The 13,254-nt window shown below is 41.7% G+C and overlaps 1 protein-coding gene across 1 annotated transcript in view; it reads right to left on the minus strand.

The window, feature by feature from the left end:
• The window catches only part of MEI1 (meiotic double-stranded break formation protein 1), a 58,956-nt gene that overhangs the window by 16,803 nt on the left and 28,899 nt on the right, over positions 1-13,254 (minus strand). The window contains exons 18-20 of the mRNA XM_045554796.1: positions 11,349-11,517; positions 7,998-8,145; positions 4,691-4,966 (exon numbers count right to left, since the gene is read on the minus strand). Coding sequence (XP_045410752.1) covers positions 4,691-4,966; positions 7,998-8,145; positions 11,349-11,517 — 593 coding nt within the window. The remainder of the gene's footprint in view (positions 1-4,690; positions 4,967-7,997; positions 8,146-11,348; positions 11,518-13,254) is intronic.

Below are 13,254 nucleotides of genomic sequence, written 5' to 3' on the forward strand. Positions count from 1 at the left end.
CACTGCACTCCCGCCTGGGCAACAGAGTGAGACCCTGTCTCAAAAAAAAAACCAAAAAAACCCTGCTCAGTTAGGGCCTAGTAATGTCAGGTACTATGCTGTGTTTATACAGTAGCTGTATATTTGTTTATAACATTATTTATATCTTCACAATAACTCTGCCAGGTATGTGTCACTTCAATTTTTTAAATGAGAAATCTGGGGCAGATGAATCAGGCTACCTATTAAGAAAGTATGGAGTTGTAAATTCTACTACACTGTGAGTTAATGAAGGGGAGGGATGAGGCCTGCCCTTTCTTACCTTGTAGGGACCAGAAAACATGTCTGGAAAGAAAGGACAGCAGAATGGGAGAGCTACAGAGAATCTAGATCATTTTGTTCAGCTCTTTTACCTTACAGAGTAAGAAGCTAAAGCCCAGAGAGGAGGTACGATTTGTCCAAGGTCACAGAACCCAAGGCCAAACCAGTTTCCTGGTCTCTTTCCTTTACCAACACATCACTGCCCCACTGCCACAGTGCTGGTCCCTCAGAAATCTAGGTTAATGGGCCAGGCATGGTAGCTCATGTCTGTAATCCTAGCACTTGGGGAGGCCAAGGCAGGAGAATCACTTGAGGTTAGGAGTTTGAGACTAGCCTGAGCAACACAGCAAGACCCCATCTCTACAAAAAAAAAAAAAAAAAAAAACAACCCAACACCAAAACCAGAAAAGTTAGTTGCTGTGGTGGTGCACACCTATAGTCCCAGCTACTCAGGAAGCTGAGGTGGGAGAATTGTTTGAGCCCAGGAGTTTGAGGCTGCAGTGAGCTACGATGATGCCACTACACTCTAGCCCAGGCAAGAGAGCAAGACCCTGTCTCAAAAACAAAAACAAACAAAAAAACAAACAAATCTAGGTTAATGAATTTTAAAGGTCTGAAAGGAAAGGGCTAGTCAGCTTTTGGTGGCCATGGTGAATGCTGGGGGAAGGTGTGCACCCTGCCATGTAGATCAGTGAAAAGGCTCTGGGCAGACCCATGGCCCAGTCTGTAGTCCTTGCTGCCCAGAGCTGTCCAGAACTGTCTGGGAATGGACCGACCAGGATGAGTTGGCCAAGCAGGGAACAAACAGAGCTTTTGTGACATCATTGTTTTTCACATTTAAACAACCTACGTGAAAGACCACCCATTGATAAGAGTGGCAATTAACAGCTTTGTTTTCAGCTGTTAATTACCCATATCAAAACCAGAAATTGGTACCAACACATATTTTTAGACTCTTTTCCCCTCCTGTGGCTAGATGCTAGGGAGAAATGCATGAATTATATATTTGAACAGACAGTAAAGTTGTCCCTTGTGTTCTTTTTTACCATTGAAATGTCTCTAGGATCTAATTTAGTGAAACACTTATTAACTCTGGGTTCAGTCATGGCCATGACCTTTATTAGCCATATGACCTTGGGTAATTCAAACATCCTCTCTGAGATGAACTTTCTTTATCTAGTTCAGAGTAAGAGTCAACGATTAGTGAATGATAGCCTACTGTGTGCAGCATACCAAGAGTGTTCCTACATACCATCTCATCTACCCTCATGTTATCACCATTTTACAGGTGAGGAAACTGAAGTTCAGAGAAGCCTCTATCTCCCTAGACCTCTATGCAGCATCCAGTCCTGAAGGCAGCTCCTTCCTGTTAAGCTCTAGGCCAGATGAAGCACAAAACTCCTCTCTACACAACCCCACCTGCTCTAGAAAGGAGACATGAAGAGGATGGTGCATATTCAAGGACAAGGACTGGGTCACTAGGATAAAGGATAAGGCACCCACTCCATCTTCCCTGGGACATGGACTCTCCAAGGATTTGGTCTCCTGAGATTTACTTTCTCATTGGTTTGCTTCTTTTAAGTACTTATGTTCTTTGAAGCTAGTGGCCTAGTACAGCCTTCAGCTAGGGAGAGACCTTCACCCTAGGAAGACCCAGACTGAGAAACGGAACTTGGGAGAGGAGATAATGAGCTCCATTTTAAACAGAAATGTAAAACAGATGGTTGGCTTCATGAACTCAGGAGAGAGGTCAGGGGTGGCAGTAGAGAGTCATCAACATATGGGCAGGAGGCAACCAAAGCCATGGGTATGAATGAGATAACCCAGGGAAAATAGACTGAGGGAAAAGACGGCCTAGGACAGAACTCTCTCATTCGATGGAACACTGAATCAGGGTTGGTTTCTCTCTTGTTCTGAGAGTCAGCTTGGTTTATAGAAAGAACATTAGATAGAAAGTCAAAATCTGGGTTTTAATCCCAACTCTTGTGACCACGGTCAATCTCTCTAAACCTATATTTTGTCTGTTTAAAAAGAAAAAAATAGGGTGGGTACAGTGGCTTATGCCTGTAATCCCAAGGAGGGAGGATTGCTTGAGGTCAGGAGCTTGAGACCAGCCTCAGCAACATAGCAAGACCCCGTCTCTACAAAAATAGAAACATTAGCCAGGTGTGGTAGTGAGTGCATGTAGTCCCAGCTACTCGGGAGGCTGAGGCAGGGGGATCACTTGAGTCCAGGAGTATGATGATGCCACTGCACTCTAGCCTGGGCAACATAGTGAGACCTTGTCTCCAAAAAAAAAAAAAAAAAGAAAGAAAGAAAGAAAGAAAAAGAAAAAAATAAGATATAGTTTATATACCACATAACATTTTGGTCAACAATAGACTGCATATATGACAGCAGTCCCATAAGATTATAATACTATGGGTTGTTTTTTTTTTTTTACAGACAGGGCCTTACTATGTTGTCCAGGCTACAGTGCAGTGGCTATTCACAGGCATGATCATAGCTCACTGCAGCCTCAAACTCCTGGCTTCAAGTGATCCTCCCACCTCAACCTCTCCCATAGCTGGGACTACAGGCACACACCACCACAACTGGCTCTATAATACCATATTTTTACCATACCTTTTCTATGTTTAAATATATTTAGATACACAAATACTTACCATTGTGTTACATTTGCCTACAATATTTAATACAGTAACACGTTGTACAGGTTTGTAGCTGGGGAGCACTAGACCATACCATCTAGCCTAGGTGTGTAGGAGGCTATACCATCTAGGTGTGTCTAAGTACCCTCTATGATATGTTCACATAATGACAAAGTCACCTAATGACTCATTTCTCAAAATGTAACCCCATCATTAAGTAATGCATGACAGTACTATCATTAGTATCTCTTTCAGAAGATCTGAATTCTTTTTTTTTTTTTTTGAGAGAGAGAGAGATTTAGATCTGTCCAGACTGCTAATTCAATGGGTCAGAAATATTTAAAAGTTCCTACTCTATGTGAAGCACTGACCCTGAATACTTCATCTGGCAAAGCAAACCTAATATCTTGAACTCCTGACCTCAAGAGATCCTTCTGCCTCGGCCTCCCATAGTGCTAAGATTACAGGCATGAGCCACCAAGCCTGACCAACAAACCTAATATCTTAGTTCTGTCCACTGCTACACTCCTTGGCATCTCATCTTGCCTTCTTTTCCTATGCACGAATATTTTATTTTTGACCCATTCCTTCTTCTTTCTTCTTCCAAGGAAGTATTTGATCTAAAGTATGAACACAGCCTCCATCAAGACAACATATGTGTGATCTCACAAGACAACAGATCTCAGATGGGAAGTGAAGAGTGGGGATCATGTGCATGCATGTGTTTGTGTGAATGTGTGTGTGTGCTAGCATGTGTGAATGTGGGCAGATATAGATACCAAAGGATGTGTGACATACAACATGCAGGTGTTCTTGTCACCATAGTCACACCAATAAAGTTAGAAAATCATGTTTGTTTATGACAAGAGCATCAAAGGATCTTCACTCTTCTCTAATGGCCTGTGTTGTCCTCCTTGGACTGGGAGTGCTGAGTGGTAAACTGGCATTGAAGGTAGTGATTCTAAATCAAGTGTCTCCAGCTGGTGTTTTGCAATCAATTTAGTACCTGCTATTAATAATCTCTGACCAAATACAAAGTGTCCAATGGTCAAATAATTTTCTTTTAAAAAATACATAAATTATAGCAGTTACTTCTAGATTACCTCACTCTCACTCATTTGTTTTTCAATGTGATTTCCTGAGTGGAAGGGAAAAAAGGGGTGGAGTTAAAGCCAGTGTGTTAGAAATCGCAGACAATAGGCAGTTTACCTCACCTAACTGATGTAAATTAGTAAATTGATAGGAATTATAGTAATGTCTTACTTCATAAAAAAGTATTGAGGTTTCTGACAATTCTAGGTATGCCTGAGGAAGAGTGTTGCACATGTAATATTACCATGTGAGTCATGGCAGAAAAAAGGCAGAGTCCCTCTGCAGACATCTCCATCTATGTGCCCCAGGGGTCTCTTTGACATTAAACCTTTGTTAGCAAATCTGCTTGAGAGACGACAGGGAGGTGAGAACGAATAGTGACTGAGATCCACATTTTATAGTTACATCCTCTGAGGGGAAGAGAGGCACATATCTGTCAGTGGGTAGACCTCCATCAGACTTAGGAAAGGGTACAGCTAGAAACTAGGCAGCTACAAGCAGAAAAAACCTCCCACTCACACGGCAACAGTGATAAGTGCAGAGGCAGGCAGAAGCAGCTGGGGCTGCCTCCTGACCTCAGTACACCAGCTCCCAGAGAGAGAAGGCCCACCATCTCTGAATGCAGAAATGAATGAGTGGACACCTACTAGCAAAATGAGCAGGATACTGGGGCTGCTTCTGAGCATCTGGAACAGGGCTGCTAAGCTGGTAGGAAGGGTGGGCTGCCCAGCAGAGGGGGCATCATCCAGTTCCTCATAGCTGCAGTCTTCCCAGGAGAACCAAAGTTCCAGGACATGGTGTCCAAACCTACTCATTAGTTCTGGATATGACAGGAAGAACCTGAGCAGAAGTGGGTGGTGAGTATAAACTAGGCGCAGGTCCGGGATGCCCTCTAGGAATTTTCTGATTGCATTGACCACAGCCTGGAGGCAAAAGAAAGAAAGGAGATAAACACATCTTGCAGAGGACCCAAGAAAATGCAACATAGCCAAGTCATAACTGGGAAAGATGTACTGACATCTCAGTATCCCAAGGCACTCTGGTGAGAAAACCCCCCTGTGCTTACCTTGTAACAGTAGTTCTCAACTGGAGGTGATTTTTCATTTTTGTGTATGGTATGAGGTAAGAGTCCAACTTTATTCTTTTACATGTGGATATTCAATTGTCCCTGCAAATTTGTTGAAAACACTATTCTTCCCCCATTGAATTGTTTTGGCATCCTTATCAAAAAATTAATTGGCTATAAATGTATGGGTTTATTTCTAGACTGTCTATGCCATTGATCTATATATCTACGCTTATGCCAGTACCACACTATCTTGATTACTCTAGCTTTTTAGTAAGTTTTGAAATCAAGAAGCATGCATCCTCCAACTTTGTTATTTTTCAAGATTGTTTTGGCTATTTTGAGCACCTTGCATTTTATGTGAGTTTTAGGATCAGCTTGTTTATTTCTGCAAAAAAGCACAGCTGGGGTTTTGATACAGATTGCATTGAAACTATAGATACATTAGGAGAGCACTGCCATTTTAAACTATTAAGTCTTCCAATTCATGAACACAGATGTGTTTATTTAGATCTTTAATTTTCAAAAAATTAAACAAAAACAGTGATTTAAAAAAATTTTTTTGAGACAGAGTCTCACTCTGTCACTCCGGGTAGGTGGTGTCATCATAGCTGACTGCAACATCAAACTCCTGGGCTCAAGCAATCCTCCTGCCTCAGCCTCTCGAGTAGCTGGGACTACAGGTGCACACCACCAAGCCCGGCTAATTTTTCTATTTTTAGTAGAGACAGGTCTCACTCTTGCTCAGTCTGGTCTCGAACTCCTGAGCTCAATCAATCCTCTCACTTCCACCTCCTGAGTGCTAGGATTACAGGCATGAGACACTGTGCCCGGCCAGTGATGCTTGAAATTTTCACTGTATAAGTCCTCATGCTTTTCTCTTAACTTTATTCCTAAGTGTTTAATTTCTTGATGCTATTGTAAATGGAGTTGTTTTTTAAATTTCATTTTCAAGCATGTTATTGAAGACTTAAGTCTACCTTTTCAGCTTCTCCCCACTCTATCTCCCATATGACTTAGCTAAGCATATTAAACTAGGCTTCCTTCCTTTAATGGATAGACTGGGCAACTTCCAACTTCCATATCTTAAATCATGCTCTACTGTCAGCTTCAAAGTTCTCCCTTCGTCCTCCATCTCCTCCATGAAGACTCTCCTGATGCCAGAATCAGATGCCATCTCTCTCTCCATGTGCTTTGGTAGCTCTTGGCCAGTCCTCCAGCTCCAGAAAAGCACTCATTGCTGTAGTTGCCTACCTTATAGGAGACCTTTTTGTCTCTCCTGACAAACTGGTGCTCTCTGAGGGCGGGGAATTTGTTTGATTCATTCCAAACCTGACGTGGCCCCACATGGCACCTAGCTCTCATCAAGTGGTCAGTTCATGTTGGTTGAGTCGCTAAAATGTTGAGAAGCAAATAAAAAAATCACATGCATTGAGTAGTGTTCAAGGCTTAGGAAATGCTGATCAAACTGGAGTGAAGTTGCTGAAAAGGAAGAGCTTCCAGGGGTAGGCAGGGCCTAACACTCTGAAATGTCATCCCTACAGACACGCCCACACTCTAGCTGTTGGAGGTCCTCAGACACACCCCCTGACACACACCAGCCCATCTTCTCAACTGTTTCCCACAAAGGCTCAAAGACTGAGCGTCAAAAGAGATCTCAGAGATGACTCTGGCCTAACCTGTTAACTTTTGGATGACATGGCCAAGGCCCAGAAAAGGAAGGAGACCTCCTCAAGGATGCCCAGAACATTAGTGGCAGAACCAGAATGTGAACCCAGGAGTCCTGCCTTTCAGGACATGCATGCACAATGCATGTTTTCAAGGTCACTCTGCTTCTACACAAAGAGCATTCACAGATAGCATCAAGGCAGGAAGGTAGCTGTTTTGGCAGGGGTCAAAGGTCCTCCGTTCTTCCCAGAACCAGATTCTAAGGACTCAGATAAGCCAGCCTCACAGAGAAAAGACAAAAAAGAACACCGCAACAGCTTCACTGCTGCTTCTCTTATCTGTCTGCTAAAGGGGGGGGGGGGGGAAGCACTTTTACCCTTTAAAACTCCAAGCAGCTTTTTCTCAGGGCCCAGCATTTTTACTCCTTCATTCGTGTGCTGTGGCCACTCACTCCCTCTCTCTCTTTCGCTCTATCTCTCTCTTTCTTTCTCAGAAAATAAACAAACTTTTACTTCTATATATCCTAAACTCTGTGTGAAAAATCTTTCTCCACCTGTGTACGAATTTCACACCCTTTCACTTCCCTCCAGAAATCTTCTATGAAATAGGTGAGAGGTTCGGTGATGAATGAGATCCCCAAGAGTTTATAAAGAAACTGTAGAGAGAAAACGTGTGCACATACAACCACTATCAAAGAGATCCAAGATCAGCCTGATTAACAATTATCGGGGTCCCAGCAATCCACTTTGTTTGATAAACTGTTAGCAGAAGGAGATACAATACCTCACAGCTCTCTCCTCCTGCACAAACCAAAGGTGGTACCAAGGAATGAGCCCTGGGAGTCAGTCAAATCTGAGCTGGAATCCTGACTCCCCCATCAATTAACTGTGTGACCTAGAGAAAGTTACTTTAACCTCAGTCTCAATTTTCTTATTTGTAAAATTTAAATAATAATCTTTCCCTGACCATGCCAAGGAGAAAAATAAATCAATTAAAAAAAATAATAAAAATAATCTCCATCTCCTAGGACTGTAGAGAATTAGCTAAACCATATAGGCTCTGTTTGTGCCAGCACTCTACTCTCCCTGCTCCCCTATCACCCACTCTATCTCTCTCTTCCACTCCCCACCCATTGTCTATACATATATCATCATGGTCTCCCAAGGAACATTAATGTAAAAAGGTGCAGGAGGAGGAGCCCCAGGCATTGTGGTCCATACCTCATCTAGTGCACTATCTTTGTCCTGGCAGATTGCAAGAAGATAGATGGAGGCTCTGAAGACCACCACCGGGGGGCGCTCGCCCTGGTCCTGCAGAGACAGGAGGAAGCTTTGCACCGCCACAGATAACTCTGCCTCTGAGACAAACCTGTCAACCAAGGATAGCCTGAGTCAGAAAGGTAGAGTTGACAGGCCAACAGGCTCTTCTGTCCTGCCTGGCCACTGCCCTAGCATGCCCACAGCCTAAAGACACCTTGCACAAATAGTGTGCAAGTAATATATACTTACAAAGCATTGTCACATATATACATCAAATGGTTCTATGCCTTGTGGAAGGCACTGTTAGGAACCAAAGACTCCTCATTCACACTCGGGAGGTGAGGTATCTGTCTGTTGGACCAACACTGTTAAAGAAAAGGGTGCTACTTCTGGCACAGCTTGTCCACCCCTCTCTTCTTATATTTACTATTAAACAGTGGCATGTTCAATGGGCTACTTTCTGTGTTGGGTGGGTAGTAAATGCTTATACATGCAAGGAAGATGGGGAGGGAAGGAGACTGATTTTTCACTGTATACCCTTTTATACCTTTTGAATTTTCTACTATGGGTATTTCTTGCCTATTAGAGTAAGTATGGAAAAAAATTAAACATTTCACAATGGATAATACTAAATGCAATATGGTATCCTAGATTGTGTCCTTGAATAGAAAAGGAACAGTAGAGGAAAAACTGGTGAAATCTGTATAAAGTTTAGTTACTAATGATGTACTAATCTTAGTTTCTTATTTTTTGATTAAGTGTGCCATGGTTATAATAGTATCGGGGGAAAATGGGTGAGGGGTATAAAAGAACTCCCTTTGCAACTTTTCTGTAACTCTAAAATTACTCCAAAATAAAATGGTTAAATAGACATTTTAAATAAAATATTTAAATAACATTTTAAACATTTAATATAAAAATAAAACAGATAATAGTCATACTATAAATATTATGCAGCTACCAAAAGAATAAGGCAAATCTATTAATATATGAACCAACACAGAAGGCTATCCAAGATAAATTGTTAAGTCAAAACAGTTAGATAAAAGGTATAAGCTCTATTGTTTGGCAATGAGTAAAGCAACTATACTTAACTATGATGTACTGTATATTTCAAAGTAACTAGCACAGAGGATTTGAACTGCTCCCAACTCATGAAAATAATAAATACTCAAAAATGATGGATATCCTGACTTGATCATTACACATTCTATGCATGTAACAAAATATCACATGTTCCTCATAAGTATGTAAAATATTATGTATCAAGTTTTAAAAAGTTAAAAGAATAAAATAAATGGTGCTGGGAAAACTGGATGTTCAATATCCCATTGTTTATATTAAAAACAAGAAGTATATATCTGTTTGTATGTGCACAGATAAGTTCACATAGGACAAGTTAACTCTGGTAGGTGTATTTTTATTTTAACTTTATACCCAACCATTTCACTTAATTTTTACAATAACTACTATTTGTTAAATAAGAAAACATCTTTTAAAAACATCACATTAGTCAAGTGATTTTCAACAAGTGTGCTAAGACAATTCAATGGGGGAAAGAATCATCTTTTCAATAAATGATGCTGGAACAACTGTATAGCCACATGCAAAAGGATGAAGTTAGACCCCTATCTTGCACCATACACAAAAATGAACTTAAAATCAATCATAAACCTAAATGTAAGAGCCAATATTATAAAAGAAAAGAGCTGTAAATGAAAATACAGGAGTAAATATTCATGGTTAGAAAATACTTTTCTTAGATACAACACCAAAAGCACAAATGACAAAACAAAAAATAGATAAATTAGAGTTCATCAAAATTAAAAACTTTTGTGCTTCAAAGGACATCACAAAGAAAGTGAAAAGACAACGAATGCAGCTGGACGTGTTGGTGCGCCTGTAGTCCCAGCTACTCAGGAGGCTGAGGCAGGAGGGTAGCTTGAGCCCAGGAGTTCAAGGGTATAGTAAACTATGATCAGGCCAGTGCACTCCAGCCTGGGTGACAGAGCAAGGTCCTGTCTCAAAAAACAAACAAACAGAACCACACCAGAATGGGAGAAAATATTTGCAAATCATAATCTGATAAGGGACTTGTATCCAGAACATACAAAGAACTCTTACAATTCAACAATAACAAAACAACCCAGTAAAAAAACGGTCAAAAAATCTGAATAGACATTTCACCACAATGCAGAAGCCACTTCATACCCACTATGATGGCTGTAATAAAAAAGACCGGCAATAATAAGTGTTAGCAAGAGTGTGGAGAAACCTCAAACATTGCTGGTGGGATAGTAAAATGGTGAAGCCACTTTGGAAAACTGTTGGGAAGTTCTTCAAAAAGTTAAATAGTTACCATATGACCCCTCAAGTCTACTACTAGGTATATACCCAAAAAGAATTGAAAACAGTACTCAAACAAATACATGTGCACATATATTCATAGCAGCACTATTCACAATAGCAAAAAGATGGAAAGAGCCCAAATGTCCATCAATAGATGAATGAATTAAACAAATTATGGCATATACATATGATATATTATTCAGCCATAAAAAAAATGAAGCATGTTGCAAACATATGCTAACTGGATGAGTGACACCTTGCATAAATAATATGTGATATATTATACATATAACATTATAAAACATTATACTAAGTGGAAGAAGCCAGATATAAAAGGTCACATAATGCATGATTCCATCTATATGAAGTGTTCAGAATAGATAAATCCATAGAGACAACACACAGATTGTTGGTTGCCAGGCGCTGGGGGGTGGGGGAGAGGAGGAATGGGAGTGACTGCTTAATGGGTAAGGGGTTTTACCTTGGAGCGATGGAAATGATTTGGAACTAGATGAAGGTGGTAATTGCACAACACTGTGATTGTACTGAATGCCACTGAATTGTTTCACCTTAAGACAGTTAATTTTGTGTTATGCAAATTTCACCTCAATTAATTATTTTTTAAAAGTTTAAGAAAGTTCTTTGATTTTAACATTTTAATAAATTATATTTAAAACCAAAATAAACCACTGAACTTTCTCTTCTGTGAACAAAAAATACCCTGAAGAATACTAAAGAACACTCATTAGTATTCCAGGCCTGTCTCTCAGCACTGTGTCTGCCTACCTGTTTTATTCCCCTTCCAAGATATGAGCCTCCCAGGAATACTACCTATTTCTGACTTATCCCTGTGTCCCCATACCCAGCACCAGGCTTGGAGAGGATGCCTCTGTGAATCCTCTGAACTGGGCTGCAGATGAGGGTCCCAGGACCTACCACCAGCCTCCAGCTCTAAGCACTGACCTGTCCTCATGGATGTAGGCCAGGTAGAAGAGGAGCAGGATGCAGCACTGTCTCTGGCGAGCAGCTCCCTCCATATATTGGCGATCAGACAGGAAGGCAAGGCTTTCAGGGCTCCTGCTGGTTATCTGGGGCAGGCCATGCTGCAGAAGCTCAGACACTTCAGAGAGTTCTAGGGAGGGAACAAGTAGGGGAAAGCCACACAGAGGACACAGTGGCAGGTAATAAACACATGAGTACCTACTACATGCAGAGTACTGCATAGGGCAGTAAGGGTACATGCAGTATAGAAGGAAATCAAAGGCCGGGTGCAATGGCTCATGCCTGTAAATCCTAGCACTCTGGGAGGCCGAGGTGGGAGGATCACTTGAGCTCAGGAGTTCGAGACCAGCCTCAGCAAGAGCAAGACCCCATCTCTACTAAAAATAGAAAAATTAGCCAGGCGTGGTGGCCCACGACTAGAGTCCCAGCTACTCAAGAGGCTGAGGCAGGAGGATCGCTTGAGGCCAGGAGTTTGAGGTTGCTGTGAGCTAGGCTGCCGCCACAGCACTCTAGCCCAGGCAACAGAGTGAGACTCTGTCTCAAAAAAAAAGAAAGACATCAAAGGCTCTTCTTATTTATACAGCGTTCAGCCTACTAGGAGAGACTAAAGTTAACATGTGGAATAACATACATACATCCCAAAAAACGCTATATCCATTTGTTCATTCATTCATTTGATATGTGTTCACTGAGTGGCTACTCTTAGGACAGGCCGTGAGATCCAGGCCCTGCCTCCAGGAACTGGCAGCTGGTGGGAAGAGACAGATAATTGCAGGACATGTGGTCAGTGTCATGCAGAGGAAGGAGTGCCTCAGGCTGCCTAGGGAGGGCAAGCTCAAAGAGGAAAGAACTGTGGAGGGTAAGCAGAAAACAGGCAGAGAAGGGAGGGAAGAGAATCCAAGGGACAGGAAACAAGGTGTTCAGAGGCCCAGAGGCATGAGAGGACATTCCATGTCTCTGTTCAGTACAACTGGATGGTCATTAAATAGATGTAGGGTGTCAGAAGCTGTGGAAATGTGTGATGTAATTTACAGCTAGACTGTGAAAGACCTTGAATGCCGTTTAAAGAATTTAGATTTTTATCCTGAGGGCAGAGATTCCTAGATTTCTTACGAAACCTCTGTTTCATAAAAGAAGGGGTATTTTAATACCAAAACAGTAGGAAAGAAAAGGATCTCAGAACTTAAAATTTGAATAAAGTCAACCTTATGGAAAATTCACTATGCTACCCCTGTGTTCCACATTTTACCATAGACCAGAGAAAACTCCATCATTGCCTGACATTGCTTCACAGACTGATGTGTGGGGACCATGGCTGAAGGCCAGGAGAGTTAAGATGTTAAGACATGGTTTTCAGATAATCCTTCCAGCAGTGAGTAGAGATTGTTTAGAGGTTAAGAGACTGAAAGCAGGGACCTAAGTTGAAGGTCAACTGAAAGGGTCCATCCTGCTGAAGCAGTGGACCCAGGGCCAAGTCTTGGGCAAGTGGAAGTAAGTCATCTGCTCCCAGCCAAGTAAGGATGGGAAATGTCCCATGGCAATTTGGCAGCAGAGGCAGGCCAGCTCTCCTAATTCCAAATTCAGTGCTTTTTCTATATCAAAGCACACTATGATCAATATGCTAATAATGAAACAAATATCCTCGAGCCTCATGCATCTCCCTGCCCTTTCTCCTGATAGATAAAAGAAAGAAACAGTTTGGATATAAGTGAGGGGTGCTGTGCTTCTGAGAATTGACAAAATCTCAGACTCTAAAGGGGCAGATATGTGGGGCTCCTCTTGTTCTGACAAGTGTGGGAGGCACCAGCAGCAGTGGAGCTGGCATGTGTGAGCACAAGAGGTGGTTGTGATGTGGCCGCCAATATAG

Source organism: Lemur catta, chromosome 6 (assembly GCF_020740605.2).
Source record: "Lemur catta isolate mLemCat1 chromosome 6, mLemCat1.pri, whole genome shotgun sequence".
NCBI lineage: Eukaryota > Metazoa > Chordata > Mammalia > Primates > Lemuridae > Lemur > Lemur catta.